The following is a 20,652-nucleotide window of genomic DNA, read 5'->3' on the forward strand; positions in this document are numbered from 1 at the left end:
CACATTCATTCCTATTGCTAATGGACAAGTAATGTATTTGAATACACAGTCAAATTTCAGTAAAATGTCAATTACTGTTTTAGAACATTGATTTTATAGCATGTCAGGATTCCCTCACCTGTGCCCAATGGCATTCAAATGCTTATTTAAAAAATTGATCTGGCAAAAATTATTGCTCATTTGCCATTTTAAATACTAATTAGTTAGCATACGGATTAATTCCTACTTGAGATTGTTGCAGTGTATTCACTAGTGATTTAATATAATGGAGATCTCTGGTCTGGTCTGAGAATCATGAGACCTGGTTTCTAATATATAATCAACAATCAGTTGTATCTCTTTGGAAAATCATTGGCTTGTCTGGACCTCTGTTTCCCTAGCTGTAAATTAAGGGGTTAAAGTTCTTTCCTACTCCAAACTCCTATGATTCTATGAATCAAATGTTCTGCTAAGGCTTGGAGCCATCTAGGTTGGCCAAAAAACTGGAAGCAAAGTTAATCATACCTCATGACTTCTCTGTGCTATCCCATGCTCTAGAACTTTCCTCCTATCCTTCCTTCCAAAGGTGGCTTGATGAATAATTAGCTATAGGAGTTACCTTTCCAAATCTCATTCCTACTGGATTATAAAGTCATGCAAGGATTGTGCCTTACTCATGTGGGATCCATCACAACAACTAGCAGAATAGCAGCTTTACACATAGCTGCTAAATGAATAAATTAGTAAAAAGAAGGAAGCAAGGAATGGAGGGAGGGAAGGAGGAAGGAAGGTAGAGAGAGAGGGAGGGAGGGAAGAAGGAAGGAAGGAAGGAAGAGAAGGAGAGAGAAAGGAAGGGAGGAAAGAAGGAAGGAGGGAGGGAAGAAGGAATGCAATAACTAACTGCTTCATCCGTGGTGTGTGCTGGTGCCAGTGGAAATAGAAGCAGTAGCCAGGCCCTTCAACTTTCATCGAAAGAAGGGAACAGGACAAATTAAAGAGATGTTTGGTAAAGATTTTATTTAATTACTACAGGCATAATCACAGTAGAGATCTTTATTTTAAACAATAAATTCAACACAATGGAATTCTAGTCCAACACAATTATTTAATCTTTCCCTTGGATTTTTTTTTTTGGTATTAGAGTGTGATCCAAACCTTGGGTCACAGATTCAAGTAAGAAGAATTGGGAAAACTGAAAAGACTCAATTGAAAGATGGGACATGTAAAAATAGAGGAGACTCGATCAATTTATTGAAAAACAAGACATAACTGTTAGTTCTAGTGAAATGAGTATTAGCATCAATAGAATTTCATCCTTCTTGAGCTTTCCATTCTACGTGAATAAAAAAATAAAGTGGTACATATTTGAGAAGTTCTATATTGATAGGTATATAGAGAATTCGTAACATATGATACTATTAAGAGTGCCAGCTCTGGAGTTAGACTGCCTAGATTTCACCCTGACACCACCAGTTATTAGTTGTCTGACTTTGGGCAAATCACTGAACTTCTTTGTACCTGCCTCAGATCCCTCATCTGCAAAATGGTGATAATCATATACCTATCTGATAAAGTTATTGTGAGGTTTAAGTGAGATCATGTTTGAAAAGCACTTTGCACATTTCCTGGCATATAGTAAGGGCTCAATAATATCAGACACAGAGACAGAGAGAATGTGTGTGTGTTGACTTCTGTATTTATGTGTCTATTGAGAAAAACAATTCTGAAAAGATCTACTTCAAATTATTAATAGAATTGGCCCTGGGGAGGGGAATTTGGGAGGATGTGACATATACCTTCAGTTTTTCTTTAATGTTGATTCTGTAATGTTATTATTTTTTTTTCTGAGGAAGATTTGCCCTGAGCTAACATCTGTGCCAGTATTCCTCTGTATGTGTGTTGCTGCCACAGCATGGCTGCCAACAAGTGGTTTATGTCTGTGCCTGGGAACCTGACCCTGGCCGCTAAAGTGGAGTGCCCTGACCTAAACCACTAGGCCACGGGGCCAGCCTGTTGATTTTTTTTTATCATCATTTATTACATTATAATTTTGAATCTTCAAAAATTTTGATAGTAGATCTAAAGAGGTAATTTACCAAAGTAAATTGATCTGGCGAGAACACAATTTAAACTAGTTTATGCAGGATCATGGCAGCAGAAGAGGCCATAAATAACAATTCCTTTTATGACAGGGCAATATTTATATGCACCTTCAAATCTCCGGTCTCAGTTAATCCTTTGGGTTAGGACGCTGCTGTTTCCACCAGCCCAGCGCGGGTTGAGCGCGCGCCTGGCTCCTGCCCTACCCTCACCTGGAGAAGGGCGGGCGCAGCTCACACGTGCCGGCTGCCGCCAGCGCCTCACGACTCCGCCATGTGGGTCCTTCCCCGCCGGCCCCAGTTTAAAAGAGACAAATAATAACTTATTCACATAAGCTTGAAACCCAGTAGAGTGGAGAGGGAACATTTTCTGATGAACTGGCTAATTTGCTTTAGATTTATATACAGACATGGGTGAAAACTCTCAAAATACGTGGTATCCATTCTGGTAATTTCTTATATCTTGTAAAGTTTAAATATATTGATGTTTTAGGCTTTTGTGGCTGGTAAACTAAAGCTTTTCACCTTGTGGGTAATTGAACATGGTTAGCTGTGGTTGAGATCTCATTTTCTGGCTGCAGATTCACAAGATCCCCGTCACTAACTGTGATGCATTCCTGTAGCTTTAAGACTCAGCCCTGAAAGCTGTGCTTTGTGTACTTGGTCTGCAGCGACCTTGGGAGTGTGCTGCCCGGTGAACCAAAGGTCTTCCTCGTGAAATCATGGAACAGTGCCCCAGTTCACTTTCTGTTGCTTGATATCACTGAACAAAAATACCATTATCAGTGTCTGAGGGAAAAAAAAAGATATGGTACCCTGTCTCTTTAAACGTTGAAGGATAGCGAGCACAGTAGAGTTCATTCTGTTGGGGGCTTGTGCCTGGAGAAGTTTCCGGCCCAGAATCAAGCTAGTATCAAGCTAGATAATTAATTATGTCAGTGAAAAGCTCTGATGGTCTGTTCTCTTCAGAGAAAAGTGACGTCATCCATAGAATTCTCTGGTAATAGAGAAGCACAAAGCTGCGAGTACAGGAAATAACAGACAGATGTCCACGAGCCCATATTTTATCCATTTCAAAGTGCGTTGCAAGAAGTCATGCTCCAGGCTGTTTCCGAGTAGCGGTGGCTTGGCAGGGGGCTTGGAGAGTCAGAGAAGTAAGTTCACAGGATTGGGGTCACTGCCTCACGTGCTCTGGGCTGGAGATAGAAGCAGCATTTTTAGAAAGTTATGAAAAAGATGACAGCGCTCAAAAAATGTTGGCAAGACCATACAAACCAGTCAAGCTGGGGAAATTGGAGCAGATGGTAGCGGCGCCGTTAGTGGATGACTGTTAGCACAGGAAGCATTACCCAGCCAGTGTCATCCCAGGGCCTTCCCTTGCTTTGTGCTTATAATCAGGTTTTCACAGAAAACTTGTACTGAATGCCACAGCAACTTGTAGTGGAAAGAATAAATATTTTGGAGTCAGATAACTCTGTTTCTTATGAATCATGTGACCTTGGGCAAGCTATTTAATGTCTTTGAGCTTTATTTTTTTATCTATAGAATGGAGTTGAGAAATAAATTAAATAATACCCCTGAAAAGAATTTTGTTCACACTAGCATACAATGTAAGTATTGGTTGTTATTAAACTCAACTCTGTCCTTCCCTGAAAAATATGTTAGTTTCATATTACACATAGAGAACCAGACATATTAGTTGGAATAGATGTTTACTTACACAAGCAATTTTAGGCATGGTAGAATAATCATTGTTTCAAAACTTCAGGTACCAGAGGACCAGAAAATATACCATTAGAGATTTATTCCTCTGAGTTGAAAATACCCATTCCAGAACTTTCTTTTAAAAAATATTTTATCTGATTATTAAAGTAAAGCCAGTTCAATATACATCATTTAGAACATGCATTCTCAGTGAGAGCACTGCTGTTCCCAACAGGGTGAAAATTGGTTCTCAGAAAAAAATTTTAGATGTTACAATGGTTTGTGGCCGTCGAGAAGACCACAATACTTAAACAGTTATACAGTATATCTGTATAAAATTTAAATTTTTAAATTTTGTTTTAAATGAAATTTTTAAAATTTCTTAAGGGGGGATGATTAGGAAAATAAAATCTAAAAAGTCTCCTTAGGAGGGTGAAACTGAAAAAAGTTTGAGAAACACTGATTTAGAAATATTAAAAAATTACAAAGAAAAATATCAATCACCCATAATTCTACCAATCTGAAAAAACAAAAGTGAATATTTTGGTGAGCTTTTTTCTTCACATATATTTTTTACGTAATTGCAAGCACAATATACATACAAATTTGAATATATATTTTTATAAGCATTTCCCATATCATTCAACATCAGTTGAGATATAATTTTTTTTTGCTGAGGAAGATTCGCCCTGAGCTAACATCCATTGCCAATCTTCCTCTTTTTGCTTGAGGAAGATTGTCCCTGAGCTAATATCTGTGCCCATCTTCCTCTACTTTGTATGTGGGTTGCCACCACAGCATGACTTGACGAATGGTGTAGGTCTATGCCTAGGATCCACACCCGAGAACCCAGACCACCGAAGCGGAATGTGTGGAACTTTAACCACTTGGCCACAGGGCCAGCCCCTTAAAATATAATTTTTAAAGTCTATAATATTTTATCCTATGGATGTATTATATTTTACTCAACTATTTTCTTATTATTGAATATTTAGGTTGTTTACAATTTTTCCTGTTATAAATAACATCATAATGAACATATTTGTGCACCAATCTTTGTCTTTCTTGTTAAACTCCTCAATTAAAAGGTATGACTATTTTTAAAGTCTCTTGTGTGCTTCTGTTGCCAAATTGTATTCCAGAACCCATATATCCTGCTAACAAAATTATGAGAAAGCCCATTAATCAAACTCTCACTTGTAATAACTATTATAGTCCTAAAATGTGTCCTGATCTATGGGGGAGCAATGGTATCTCATTATTGCTTTAATTGACATTTCCTTGGCTGTGTCGAGGGAAGAGGGAGAATCTCCCTCTGCCCTTTCCCTTAAGGTTCTTCTGGCTGGCCAAATAATCAACAAGACAGGTTAGCAGGAGAAAATAATACCAAGTTTAATAACATGTATACATGGGAGAAACTCAGAAATGAGCAACTCGTCCCTCTGTCTAAGCTGCTTGCTTAAGTACTGCAGCTAAAGGCGAGGAGCGTGTTGGGGGTAGGTAGTGGCTTGGGACTTCAGAGGGCAGGAGGACAATTCTTTTCAGGGTCATCTATAGATAATGTGGTCAGGGAGAGACAAAGTTTTTGATAAAAGAGGCTTGGTGCCTTTGCTATTGTAACCTCTATCCTACATTATCTTTACAGCCATCATGCTAGAAGATCTGTTCCAGGAAGGAGCCACCATGACAAATTCTTTAGGCAGTTAGTGGGGGAGGTCAAATGTCCTTCAGAGAAAACAATCAAGGTAAAGAGATATATTTCAGGGTGGCCAAATCTTGATCTCCCACAGCTGTTAGTTAAGTTGAACTGTTTCCTAATGGACACTTTATATAACAGCAAATTGTCTATTTGTACCTTTCGTACATTTTCCTAGTGAGCCTTCAGGTCTTTTTCTCTGATTCGTGTGAACTCTTCATAGTTGAGGAGTTACCCCCTGTCTGTCATGGTTGTTACAGATATTTCCTTTTTCTTGCCATTTAATTGGCTATAATTTTTTTTTACACATAGGCTCTCTAATCTTTTTCTTTGTCATTTCAAAAAAGTCTTTCCCCATGCAGCAGTCAGATAGCTACTCGTGTATATTGATCCATTCATTCATTCATTCGTCTTCAAACAGAAAAACCCACAAGACAAGGTTATGTGTTGATGGGCTGGTGAAGGTGCTGTGAGGAGCGGCTGGTGAGAGGCGACTCTGAAGCCCCGGAGCAGTGCCTCAGTGCTCTCTAATGCAGTGCTTGTGGTGACCTCACAGGAAATACCCGCTGCGGATGATGAGAACCCACTGTCGTTCATTTCTCATATACAACAAGGAACCTGAATCATGCGGAGATTTGACAGGGATTTCATGAACATAAATGAAAGTAATAAGCCAATATCTTTTGGAATCTAAACTTTCTCTAGTGAAAGGTAAAAGGTAGATTTTTAAAAAGCTGTTCTGTCCTCAAATGAGAAAATGTACATGCTTAGAAAAGGCGAAAAAAAGGCCGTTCTCAAATCGCAGAGCATCGCGTAGCTCCTATAAACTCCAACAGTATTAGATGCAATACACACAAGGTTTTCTTGTTTAAAATTTTTTGAATGTGCCCCATCTCTGGTCCATAGAGTGAAAAAGCAAGATAATTTTATGAGCAGATGTAATCACCTGCATTTTTCTCGTTGAAAGGGTAGTTTTGGCATTCCGAACCCAGACACGGTCCCAGAAGGCCCAGTGGTGACCGTGAAAAGCAGTTGGCAAATCACAGATAGCTAGAAGTCTGTGGCTTTTTCAGGGACCTCCCTTCTGTGAACAAGGACATTCTAAGTAGGAGCTCTTATAAGAATTTTATTAAATATTAAAGATGCAATGTTTAAAAAAAATTATCATTTCTACTTTTTGTACTTTCGTTTTCTTTCCCTAAGTCGGAGGGCTTGACTTTTGTTCCACCTTCGTTTACAGGAAGGCCTGCTTTCAGCAGGAGTGCTAGCGCAAGCCGCTCTCTGTGACATTGTTTCTTACTGACGCCAGGTTTTAAATAGAATACTAAGAAAAGTTTAGAGAAAATGTTAAGTCATTTCTGCTGTAATATAATCTTTTGACAGTGGTGATGAAGGAACTGCAGACTCGAGGGTAAACAGTGTGGTCCAGGTTCTTGAGTTAGAGAAGGAGCTGCTCCTTCAAATCTCATCAACAAACAGTGCAGCCCGAGCAGGAAGAAGCACAGGCCAAGCGGGCGGGGCCAGGGGGCCTCGGGGCTGTGGCGTGGGACTCACAGATGTTGTTAGGAGTGGTTTGGGCAGTCACGGGATATTGAGAGCAACGGGGACAAGAAAACTGCCTCATCCTTTGACTTATTCGTCAGTCTGTGGAAAGGCTTCTGGTTATGTTGCCCAGTCAACCCCACAGTTCCACCTCAGCCAACTCACTCTTACAAGAAAAGAAAAGAGAAAATTGCCTTTTATTAGGCATCTATTGTATTCTAGGCACTATGTTAGTCACTTCACATATACTTCATTCTCCTACAGGTGGGAGACTGAGGTTCAGAGCCCTGGCCCAAGGTCACATAGCTATAGTAAATGGCAGAGCCACAGTTTGTCTGACTCCTAAAGTGCAGTGTAACCAACATTTGCCAGGTACCTTTATACATCAGCTCACATAAAACCCGTGAGGTAGCTACTGCTGTGCTGGTTTTACAGATGAAGAAACTGATTTCAGAGAGGCTGACTCACTTGTTCAAGGTCACACTAGCAGTAGTGCTGATGTGTGTTTCTAACTCAAGATTCCTAAGCGCATGCTCTTTCTACCACATTGCTTCTCTTGAGGATGGGTAAAAATAAGAAAAAACCAGCTCTAATTTACCTCAGGAACTTGTTTAAAGAGAAAGACAAAAATCAAGTCGGTTTAGGAACTACATAACAACATACATCTTCAGGACATCAGAACAATTGATCCTTAGAATGGCCACTCTGAGTTCTCATAAAGACATTTACTTCTGTGCTTGATACTCTTTCTAAGAGAAGGGACGTTACAATACATTTGAGGATGTTCCTTTTCCCATCCCCTCAAAATGAAAAACTCTAATGTTTAAAGTACTAACTCTCGATTACTTATAAAAGTAAATATCCAGTGTGACATTCCCTGTAGGTTCATAATGGCTGAGATATTCTTGTATTTTTGTTCAAAAAATTAAACTCTAGCTGTTTTAAGTGGGTCGAATGTATGTTATAAATATAAAATTCACTTTGGTCAGAGGCTGAAATGAATACATCAAAACCCACAGCAAATCCAAAGGAATTCAATGTTATGTGATTCAAATAAACCTCACGTATAACTTCCCTCTGGACGATGTAGTCCTATCTTGTTTGATTGAAATATTTTCCCTTTTGAAAAAGTATTACTCATGTTTCCCAGGCCTTACCAGTCAGGGGATAAAAACAAGATCAAAGAAACTTCACCCAGCTGTCTCTCCCTCTCCTGCCTCTGCGCCCACCTGCTCTGTGGATGCCAGGCTGCCTTGGTTCCTCCCGTAATGGCCAGAAGTCCCCAGAGGATGACCCACACATGTTCCACACCCTCTTCGGGACTGCCCTTTGCCATCCGCCATTTTGCCATTTTTCCTCCTCCAGCCCGCTGTGGTAATGATGGCTGCCCTGTGCGTGCCTGCTGGAAGCACGGCCAACACTGCTGTGTGCGTCCCGAAGGCTTGCTCTTCTGTTTATGTCAGTTGACGTCTACTTGGAGGCTGCTCTGGCTGATGTCTACTCTGAGAGCAGGATACAGATACGGAGAGGGCTGCCCCTCCCCACTTCGCCCCTTGCTACTGAAGCTGCGATGCCTTGAATTCTAATTTACCAATTCCTCCAGTTTTTATTTGGGTCTTTTATGGCAGTCCCTCACCCTGGGACTTAGGCATGGATCAATGGGGGTGAGCTGGAGGGGGGTCTGAGTGACAGACACTGTGCTGCCCTCAGACTCACCCTTCCCCTCTGACCCTGCACCGTTGTCCTTCAACCAAAATGGTGCTGTTCCTCCCTTGGGATGAGTTCTTTCCCAGGAAGAGCCTTGGTGCCTCGTGCAAATAGCCCTGTGGCAAGGCCACCCTGCCAGTCATTTCTCCAGTCGGGATTACATGGAAGGATTTCACTCAAGCTTGAAAAATAACTTCCAGAGACCATCTGAAAAGGAGATAATCATAGGAAAAAGTAAGGTGGTGAAGAAAATTTAATCTAATAAGCTGAGTTGTACCAGGGATGTCTGTACAGAGCTGTCTGGTACCAGATCTGGTACAGATGCTCTGTCTCTCTCCGGTCTCATCTAGATGGTTTATGTTGAAGGGATTAAATTTACGGAGCTGTATAAACAATTACAGTAGGAAGATAATCATCTAGTTGTGCCTTAGCAATGGCTTCTCCCATGTTCTAAAGAATTCAATTTCTCCACTGGTTCGCGGCAAGCTGGACCCATCTGCAGGACCTGATACGTACAGAAGTGGGCAGTTTAGGGGCTCTGCCCAAGGCCTTTATTAACACAGGACAAAAAGCTTGTAGTATTTTGGAATTTAAGAAATTATACACTGTAGAGTCAGAGCACTGCATAGGGGCACCTGTGACCTTATCTAATTTCTACTCTGGGACATGGCAGCTGTCATACTATTAATAGCCCAACATGTGTAAAAAAGAAAAAAGAAGAAAACCACACAAGTAATGAAAATGTATTTAAATCCATGGATGACTGTGATGTTTAGCTAACTAATCTCAAGAAAAATGTGACTGTACTTTTGTAATTTATTACATGGAATTTTACTTTTTTTTTTAAGTGGTAATCTCTAGATAAAGGATAGGGGATGATTTTTATTTTCTTTTCTTATTTGAATTTTTTGGGGGTGAACAAGATACTTCTAATTTTTTTTAAAAAACTGTGGTAAAATATACATAACATAAAATTTACCATTTTAACCATTTTTAAGTGTACAGTTCATTGCCATTAAATGCATTCACCTTGTGCACCATCACCACCATCCATCTCCAGAACTTTTTTCATCTTCCAAACCTGAAACTCTGTCCCCGTTGAACACTAACTCTCCATCCTCCCTTCCCTCTGACAACCACTGTTCTATTCTCTGTCTCTATGAATTTGACTATTCTAAGTACCTCATATAGTATTTGTTCTTTTGTGACTGGCTTATTTCTCTAAACACAATGTCTTCAAGGTTCATCCATGTTGTAGCATGTGTCAGAATTTCCTTCCTTTTTAAGGCTGAATAATATTGCATTATATGTATATACCACATTTTGTTTATCCATTCATCTGTCAGTGGACACTTGGGTTGCTTCCACCTTTTGTCTATTGTGAATAATGCTGCTATGAACATGAGTGTCCCTGCTTTCAATTCTTTTGGGTATATACCCAGAAGTGGAATTGCTGGGTCATATGGTAGTTCTATTTTTAATTTTTTGAGGAACCACCAGACTGTTTTCCATAGTGGCTGCATCATTTTACATTTTCACCAGGAGTGCAATTTCTCCACATCCCTGCCAATGATTGTTATTTTCTGTTTTTTTTTTAATGATAGCCATCTTCATTTTATTTTATTTTTTAAATTTTTTGTTTATTGCAGTAACATTGGTTTATAACATTGTATAAATTTCAGGTGTACATCATTATACTTCTATTTCTGCATAGATTACATCATGTTCACCACCCAAATACTAATTACAACCCATCACCACACACATGTGCCGAATTATCCCTTTTGCCCTCCTCCCTCCGCCCTTCCCCTTGGGTAACCACCAATCCAATCTCTGTCTCTATGTGTTTGTTTATTGTTGTTATTATCTACTACTTAATGAAGGAAATCATACGGTATTTGACCTTCTGTCTCTGACTTATTTCACTTTGCATAATACCCTCAATGTCCATCCATGTTGTCACAAATGGCTGGATTTCATCATTTCTTATGGCTGAGTAGTATTCCATTGTGTATATATACCACAGCTTCTTTATCCATTCGTCCCTTGATGGGCACTTAGGTTGCGTCCAAGTCTTGGCTATTGTGAATAACACTGCAATGAACACAGAGGTGCCTGTATCTTTACGCATTGGTGTTTTCAAGTTCTTTGGATAAATACCCAGCAGTGGGAAGGCTGGATCATATGGTAGTTCTATCCTTGATTTTTTGAGGAATCTCCATACTGTTTTCCATGGTGGCTGCACCAGTTTGCACTCCCACCAGCAGTGTATGAGAGTTCCCTTCTCTCCACATCCTCTCCAACATATGTTGTTTCCTGTCTTGTTAATTATAGCCATTCTGACGGGCATGAGGTGATATCTCATTGTAGTTTTGATTTGCATTTCCCTGATAGTTAATGATTTTGAACATCTTTTCGTGTGTCTGTAGGCCATCTGTATATATTCTTTGGAGCAATGTCTGTTCAGGTCTTTTGCCATTTTATGATAGCCATCTTAATGGGTGTGAAGTGGTATCTCACTGTGGTATTCTGTGGGTTATTTTTTTTTTTTCGGTGAGGAAGGTTGGCCCTGAGCTAACATCTGTTGAGAATCTTCCTCGTTTTGCTTGAATAAGATTGTCCCTGCGCTAATATCTGTGCCAATCTTCCTCTATTTTGTATATGGAATGCCACCACAGCATGGCTTGATGAGCGGTGTGTAGGTCTGTGCCCGGGATCTGAACACACAAACCCCAGGCTGCCGAAGCAGAGTGCACGAACTTAACCACTATGCCACCAGGCGGGCCCCTCACTGTGGTTTTGATTTGCATTTCCTTAATGATTAGTGATACTGAGCATTTTTTCATGTGCTTGTTGGCCATTTATGTATCTTCTTTAGAGAAATGTCTGTTAAGTCCTTTGCCCACTTTTAAATCAGTTTGTTTGTTTTTTTTTTGTTGAGTTTTAGGAGTTCTTTATATATTCTAGATATTAATCCTTAATCACACATGTGATTTGCAAGTATTTTCTCCCATTCTGTGGGTTGCTTTTCACTCTGTTGATTGTGTTCTTCAATACACAGATGTTTTTTAATTTTGACGTAGTTCAGTTTATTTATTTTTTCTTTTGTTGCCTTTGCTATTGCTGGTGTCATATCCAAGAAATCATTGCCAAATCTAATGCCACGAAGTTTTTTCTCTATGTTTTCTTCTAAGAATTTTAGCTCTTGCATTTAGGTCTTTGATTCATTTTGAGCTAATTTTTGTATCTGGAGTAAGGTCAGGGTCCAACGTCATTCTTTTGCACATGGATATCCAGTTTTCCCAACATCATTTGTTAAAAAGACTGTCCTTTCCCCATTGAAGGGTCTTGGCATCCTTGTTGAAAATCATTTGATCATATACTGGAGAGTTTATTTGTGGGTTCTCTATTCGATTCCACTGGTCTATATGTTGTCTTCATGCCAGTACCACAATGTTTTGATTACTGTAGCTTTGTAGTTTGTAGTAAGTTTTGAAACCAGAAAGTATGAGAACTCCAGCTTCATTCTTCAAGATTGTTTTGGCTATTTTGTGTCCCTTGAAATTCCACATGAATTTTAGGATGGACTTTTTTGTTTCTGCAAAAACATCATTGGAATTTTGAGAATTTTACTTTTAAAAATTCAAGCTATGATGGTGATAATAAAAGCAAGTTTTAACATGAAAAAATAGCATCTGCTTGTGATATTTTAATAAAAGATTTCTTTTGGATGATATTCAGTCTGAAGTGCTAGAAAGGAATGGTCTTTAATGAAAAAGATGTATAGAGACTTTTAGGCTACTATTGACCCTATGGTTGTGAAGAGAAATTTCTCCAGAGAAACCAAAAGACACATTTTTAGCCCCAATGGCCCTTTAAACTAACCGTGTCTGAATCTTCTTCTTATATGTTGTTGTATTACTAATCATGTTAACTTTGCTTTCTAAAATTCAGGAGAAAAAAGTGGGCTTAATTTCTATAGTAATAGCTAATAACATTATAAATTACGTAGGTTTTTTTCTTCCACTACATTTATAACATTTGTATTTACCTAAGTAGGGTAAATAGTATAATTCAATTTGTATGAGTTTTAAAGATAGTCCATTTCCTGTTGCAACATTCTGGTGGAATGAACTGTTTTTCCTTATTCAGTTTACATATTTTCTTTTTGGAATAAACTTAAGAAGAACAAAGTGACTCCTAAATTGTAGACAAGAATGTCAGATGAAAGAGTAGAAGTTGACAAAATGTAATTGTTTAGATCTTTTTAACAAGGCTAAGTAGTTAAGGTTGTTCTGAGATTTTTAGTGCCCTTTTATGCCTCTCTGACTTTACATCACTTAATTTTACTTTTCTTTATTTCAACAAATATTTACTGAGTGCCTATCATGTGGGCAGGCACTCTTAGTAGATATTGTAGATACACTCCCTGTCCTCAAAACAGCTCACAGCCTGAGAAACAAATAGAGAAGTAAGCTAATAAATTACCATATGTAAATAGATAAAGAATACTGAATTGAGTTCCCAGAATGGGAAAGCATTCACAGAATGGGCATGCAGTGGTCTTCCAGGACCATTTTTTCTAGGGCTTTTTGGTTCACTGCAGCAAAAGGACCATATTTAGGTAGTTCACTAAATAAGATAAAGAAGTGATAGTGTTTAGGAATTGTGACATTCTGGTTCTTCCATAAGCATAGAAATGGATTTACTTTTTCCTCAACGTGCGTCCTCCATTTAACGCCAGCAGCTCCTAGCAGAGAGTGCCTTGTTTGAGGTGTGCAGTGTCAGTAGGTAAGGGCAGGCTTCTCAAACTTCCTACTGGATGTGCTGCCTCTCAACCTAAGTGAGTGGACCACCATGCTGGCGATCCTGGCAGCATCACCTAAAAATCTGTCGCAAGCTCTCCGCCTCAAGCAAATGTTTTTTAAGTCTTGTGTTTTGTCCTAAACATAAAAGTGAATATTAAATTTGTATTAATGTTTTGAGTTTTAAACTACTTATCACCCACCGCCTAGTCTTTAGGTAATCTGAGTGCTTCAGGAGGATGCACCATGTTTAACTGGAGGCTCCAAGGCTCATTTTGACTCCATCCTGTCCTCCCAGAGTTAGACACATAGCCATTTTAGAAGTGTGGAAAAAACTATGTCACATGAGCATAAGAACTAAGCATTCTTTCCTACTAGTTATGGCCTTTTCCCCAAACATTAAAAAATCCCACAACTTTAAAAAATATTTAAAATTGTCATCAGGCATAATCGTCAATAATGTCATTTTGCTTTTAAAGAAAGTTAAGTTTTGGAAACGCTGTCAATAATATTCGGTTCCTAAGTATGGTAAGTCCACTATGGCTTCCCTGGACATTTTGGAATATCCAGTATCCTGCCTACTTGGTGTTTGCCCCAGGATGACAAACTCATCCCAGTTTGCCTGGGACTGTCCTGATTTTGAAAAGTCCAGCTTTGTGGGCCCCTGCTCTTCTTAGTCTCAGGAAAACTGGGACAGTTGGTTACCCTGCTTTGTCCAGAACTGGCAATCACTTCCAACAATTTCCAGGGACGCTCCTGGTATAGGCTGCTGGTCTGAGGCGACCAGGACTTCTTGCTGAACTGATAAGACAGCGAGAACACTGGGACACCTGTGGGGTCAGCAAGTCCCTGGGAATCAGACAACGCTGCCGAGGGGGCCTCGAGCGGACACAGCAGCCAGTTCAGGGCTTTTGGTGCTCAATCAGTTGGTCTGCCTTAAAGCCGTGATTCCCAAGTGTGGCTGCGCTTGAGAATCACCTGCACAGGCATTTTAAATAGCAATCCCTGGGCTACACCAACAGGCCTGCTGATTCAGAATGTCTGTGTTTTCAACACAGCAGATGAACGATCTTTCCACACACACGTCTGACCGTGTCGCTGTCCTGCTGCGCAAGGACTCCAAGGCTTCTTGCTGTTCCATGATAAAATGCAAACTCACAGCCTCGGTTCCAAGGCCTTACATGAGTTGCCCATTGTTTTATCACGCCAGCCTCATATTGCCCCAGCCCTGCATCTAAATCTGCTTGGCCTTTGACGCAGTCTTCTTCTGGCCTAGAACACTCTCTCCCTAACCCCTCCCCTCTTTCTCTGGCTCCAGCCCTCACTGGGAGATTTAGAGTCACTTCCTCCAGGATACCTCCTCCGTTGGCTCAGATTTCAAGTCCAGTGTGCTTCCAGATGGAGATCTTAGCCCCTGTGTCTCCTCCATCCTAAGGCTTATCATGTTATATTGTAAATGCGTTTCGATCGTTTGTCTGTATCCCTCTAGATTAATGCCTGAGGATGCAATTATATCTCTAATACTGAATGTAATGCATTGCACAAAGAAAATGTGCACAAATATTTATTGAACGAATGATTGAATTCAGCCCTCTTTTGAACTATGCCACCTGTGTGGGCTTTACCTGTCCTGTGTCTTATCCTGTCCCCGCTGATCCCTGCTCTTCTGACGAAGCCCAGATACCCTCCTGTGACTTTATACGATGACTCACACACGCACTTGTTGGCCCTGGGCTTTGCAGAGCAGCTCTTTGCTGCCCCCACATGTTTTGAGTCACCTCCTTGTGAAGCCAGTTGAGACAAGCCCTTGCCCCACCTGGAGCGGTTTCAGTTTCGCAGGCACGTCTTTGTTCTCGGCTTCCACTTGCCTGCCTTGGCACAAAGAGGAACCATGCTGGGTGGACGAGAAGGATGTGATCCCTCTTTGTCTGTTTCTATACTCTAATCTCATATTTATTCTCCTCCATCATCAGGATTAATAAATTGAACATTTTTATGAAAGCTCTTCCTCCTGTGACTCCCTTTCTCCCCCTTTCTGGAGTCCTCTTCAGAGCACTCGTCCTCCAGGTCCTTTCACAGATATTTCAAGGCAGTGGTCTACTGAGCAGCTCCCCAGCATCCCGGGACTTTAACCACCTGCTTCTGATAAAACTTCTGTGTGAAAATAGCAATGTTCAAAGACAGGAACTTCTTACATTTTGAATTTCATTCTTTTATACAAAAATTAATATGGTTCTCAAAATGGAGATGTAAAGTGTTTTTATCCCCCAAATGTAGGATCTTATTTACATCAATTCAATCATATGTTTAAAGTAGTGAAAAAGCTTATTGTGATCACATAGTCATCTTGGTTAACCCATTAATTAAACAAACACCACAATATTAATGATGGATTTACTATATTACACTATTTTAAATAACAATAATTTAAAGGCAACATTTGTATTTCTTCCATGCTTATTATGATAGCAATGAAAAAGCTTTTAGTAAGTTCACGATGAACGTGTGGGTCTAAATACATGACGCACAGTGTCACGTCACCACGGCCTCTTTCCTTGCGTCATTAGTGTCTCGTAATTAAACTCAGAATGAACGTGTCATATGTGTAGCATCTCACAACTAATACAGTTCAAGTATAAGCACACTTTTAGGGAAAGAAGAAATAGGTGTTTTGCATCAGTTGGAACAAAAGAAGCTGTTTTCTTCTGGGAGAATTAGGAAGATTTGGTCAAGAAGATCAAGACCGATAATATTTACGTATTTTTAAACTGAAACTGAAATAGCTACTTATCTATAGTTTCAAAAGCTCTTTATTTACATTATCTGGTTAGAGCCTTGCATGGTCCCTGTGATGTAGAGTGGTTGGCATCCCCACTTTACAGACAAGGAAATTGAGTCAGGGAGATTAAGTAACTTTTGGAAAGAGGCTGCTCTGGATTTAAAAATTCCTTTTTGAAAGAATGTTAAGGGCAAATTGTGAAATTTCTAGACAGTTAAACTTTATCAGTCTTAAATGTTATATTTGGTTAGGGAGAAATATATCTGATAAAATTCCTTTTCTCCCCATGCAGCAAAAAGGCATCTAATGATGGGGACCTAATAGAAACTGTTGTAAATTGTCATTATTGACTCGGCACCTACTCTGTGCCAAGTTCTATACTAGGGATGTCACATATTTATGTCTGATTTCATCCTAACAACAATTGTATAAGAGAGTTATTATGATCCTATTTCAGACAATAAAATTAGGTCAAAACAATGTCAGCAACTTGTACAAATCACATAGCACCGCTGGGATTGGAAACGAATGCTGAGTTTCTTCAAAGCTGGGCTCACTCTACTATTTCATGCTGTGAATTTTGTTTCCAGGTTTAATTCAAATTTTTATTTGCCTGATAGCTTTAAGATTTATTTCATTTCCTTTATGCTCAGATCATATAAACTTAAGCTGACTAGCAATGCAATTTATGCACTCAGATTATTTGATTTAGTTTACATTTGAGAACCTCTTTCTGATTACCTTAATCCACAATTAGGGACAAACATTTTTTCAGAATGTCATTTGTGGAATGCCACATGGAAATAGTTCTGCTGTGATTCCTTCAGCTGTCCAGTTGGAATGTGACTAGCCAGAGAAAATACTAGGTGGGAAAACCTGCAATCTCGACACCACCCTGCATTCAGTTCACTCACTTGGCCCAGCAGCTGTTCTCTGTGTGGCTCCACTGCTGTGTTTGAAATAATTCTAAAAGGAATCAAGACAGTGTCAAAAACAGAACATAGGATAATCATTTGGGCAGTTTGGGTTTTCCGTCCTCCTTTGTTTTAAGCCCCGGAGCCACTACGCATAGGCTCGTCTATAACCAGAAGGAAGGCAGCTTTCCCAGCACTGGGTACATGAGGAAGAGAGAACTTTCTGTTACATTGTTCTTCTTTATTTCATTTATGTGAAATAGGAATGATGAAGTATTTCTTCTTTCTTTATAAAAGTACAGCTTTGTTTCTCTTTATAAAATTAATTACGTGTTCACCGTAGAAAATTTAGAAAATATATATAAGCAAATAGAAGAGAATAAAAACAGCCCTTCATCTCACTACGCAATATTTTAGTTCCTATCTTCTAAGCCATTTTCTTTTGGTCTTTCAATTTTTTTTTTAATTACCCAAGTGCTATATGATCAAGTCTATTTTCTAAGCCTCTGTAATGATTTTCTTTCTGAAGATTTTGAGTTCTGCTTTTTTTCTACTCCTTTCTTAAACATCGACTGTAATCTGTTTCAGAGAGCAGGGGAGCAGACGATATGAAATATCTACATTTCATGATGAATCAGTATCTCAATTTATTATACAAAAGACAATACATTCTATGTCTGCCCTCCAAGTCTTTATGTTTCACATGTTAAAATGAGAACTTTAGAAAACAGGCTTTACTTCATCTGATTTAAAAACGGAAAAGAGACGGTAGCCTGTTATGGAGATTCTAGCTCACCAATCTTCCATTGTCACCATTTTTTTCACTTCCAAATGCAATTCTAAATTTCCTTCCTGTCATTCTGTAAGTCACTACATTCACAACCCTGTGTTTCTTCTTTCAAGACTACTCTTTCTCCTTCAGCTTTGGCCAAAGCACAAGGTTGACCCCAGGTGTGAGTGTGATTTAAAGGAGTAAGGTGATGACACCCATCTATGAACAGTAAAAGGAAATGCACTTGAAGATGGGGAAGATGAGAAATGTACTGAAATGGGGACGTTTAGATTGGATAATGCCAAGGATTTGTCTTCAGTGTGGTTGCTAGGTCTCTCAACTGATGAGTGTGCAACAGTACACTCAACTCTGGAATCACCTGGAGAGCTTTAAAAGTTCCTTCTCCTAAAGATTTGGATATAATTGGTCTGGGATGGCCTGGGCATTGAGATGTTTTAAAGTTCCCCAGGAGATCTCAATGCAGTCAGGTTTGAGACCCACTATTTTAGAAGATGCTATGTATATTCACCTGTGTAAGGTGAACATAAGGAGTACTTCCTGCCTGAAGACCAATAACAATTGACATACTTAGGCCCCTTCAGTACAGGGCCACCATATACAGATGTGGGGTTATGCCCTGCACAAGGGTGCCTGGGAGAGAGGATAAATAGGAGCTGAAATACGCCCATTCTTTGCTTGCTAGGCAATCTGCACTCTGACTCAGGGCTGTATCTCCTGGATGAAGTGAGCACCCTTTACTAATTTGCACAAAGAAACTGTACAAGCTAGGCTGACACTGCATCTGTGCTATGTCTTTTTGCCCTGCTTGGAGACACACTGCCTTTCCATGAAACTATTTTCTGACTTTAACTTTCTTGCTAATTCCAAACCACTAGTTTCTTCAAAATTAATATTTTCCATTTTTGTCTTGAAATGAGCACATGTATATGTGGCAGAGACAACATGGGAAAAATCCGCAAATTCCAGTCCATTGACGTTTCTGTAATAAATTAGTTTTTAGCCATCTGGAATTAGATTAATTTGGAGACTATGAAAAAGCAATAAAAGTGAGAAACCTCAAGAAAGACAAACTTTATAATGGTTCTATCTCAGGGCTAACTGGTTGGCTCCCATGTTTAGAAAACCATGATAATGAGCCAGATTTATAATTACAAACCCATAGTTTGCATAACACAGGGGAAAACTATTCCATTGTCACAGGGTGAAACTCTGTTGCCAACCAGTTTGTTCTTTAGTACAAGTTGGAATGATGTCAGGATACTTCATACTCCTCGCCATTACTGGAAAAACAAGTATGTGACGGGATGGGAATACATTTAGCAAATGTCAGGTCCATCATCATTAGAAAGATCATCACAACTAACCAATAGTAAGATACATCCAGGGCCGGCCCCGTGGCTTAGCGGTTAAGTGCGCACGCTCCGCTGCTGGCGGCCCGGGTTCAGATCCCAGGCGCGCACCTACGCACCGCTTCTCCGGCCACGCTGAGGCCGCGTCCCACATAACAGCAACTAGAAGGATGTGCAGCTATGACATACAACTATCTACTGGGGCTTTGGGGGGAAAAAAAAGGGAGGAGGATTGGCAATAGATGTTAGCTCAGAGCCGGTCTTCCTCAGCAAAAAGAGGAAGATTAGCATGGATGTTAGCTCAGGGCTGATCTTCCTCACAAAAAAAAAAAAAAGATACATCCAGATGAATTTGCATTATGTGATGCGGACCATAGTCAATAAGACAGAAAACCTATAATTATGTGGTTTTCTCAAGAGCTTCAACAAGATGCTAAAATTTTGCTAAGAAATCAGAAGAATAACTCTGACCCCACCAACCTGACTCATCTAATTGGCAGTCTGTATATTAACGCAGTTCAATTTCACCCTCAGTGTGAGTACATTAGATTGAAAAGCCCAGCCCAGCACCATGTGAGTTCCCAACCATGTGTTTCTGTGCAAAATGAATCACTTGGTGGGAAACAGGAAATCACTAATAAAGCCTGTCTTTGTTAATTACACATAGAGTTATAACTAGAACGGGGAGAGCAGGGTTTTATTTTAAACCAGATTTGAATACTACGTTAAGAGCATAAATAGAAAACTAGAATCATCGACCCCATGTGCACTGAAACGGGGTAAGTATCCCAGGAGCAGTCCTACTCCCTCTCAGAATCATTGCTTCTTAGATAAAGCAATTTTTATGTAGTTAATATTAGCACAAACTCTTTTTCTGCTTGCCTGCTTCCTAGCAACCTGAAGGAGAGTATCTGCTTGCCAATCTGCTTTTGGTAAAAAATAAGAACAGAACACCCAGTGAATTTGCCAATAGCCCTAAAGAGACACGGATGTATTCAATAAGCTCTGTGTTGATTTGTGAGCCCAGCACATGATTTCTGTTGTCAACCCTCTGACCTCACTGCACTCTCCGCCACAGGCCCGGGAAGATGTGATCCACATGCTGAAGACAGAGAAAACCAAGCCTGAAGTTCTGGAGGCTCATTATGGGTCTGCGGAGCCGGAGAAAGTGCTGCGGGTCCTGCACCGAGACGCCATCCTAGCCCAGGAGAAGTCCATAGGCGAGGATGTCTATGAGAAACCGATTTCAGAGGTAAAAATATGACACCAACAAGTCCCCCTAGAA

General features: G+C 39.8%; 1 protein-coding gene and 1 long non-coding RNA gene across 2 annotated transcripts in view; one reads left to right on the forward strand and one right to left on the reverse strand.

Moving 5' to 3' along the window:
- The window catches only part of FILIP1 (filamin A interacting protein 1), a 95,999-nt gene that overhangs the window by 22,033 nt on the left and 53,314 nt on the right, over positions 1–20,652 (forward strand). The window contains exon 2 of the mRNA XM_058566760.1: positions 20,446–20,619. Within this exon, the coding sequence (XP_058422743.1) occupies positions 20,446–20,619 (174 nt within the window). The remainder of the gene's footprint in view (positions 1–20,445; positions 20,620–20,652) is intronic.
- Positions 2,926–20,652, reverse strand: part of LOC131420588 (uncharacterized) — a 29,597-nt gene continuing 11,870 nt past the window's right edge. Inside the window, exon 3 of the long non-coding RNA XR_009223572.1 lies at positions 2,926–3,274. This is a non-coding gene — a long non-coding RNA (uncharacterized LOC131420588). The remainder of the gene's footprint in view (positions 3,275–20,652) is intronic.

This window comes from Diceros bicornis, chromosome 23 (assembly GCF_020826845.1).
Source record: "Diceros bicornis minor isolate mBicDic1 chromosome 23, mDicBic1.mat.cur, whole genome shotgun sequence".
NCBI classification, from domain to species: domain Eukaryota; kingdom Metazoa; phylum Chordata; class Mammalia; order Perissodactyla; family Rhinocerotidae; genus Diceros; species Diceros bicornis.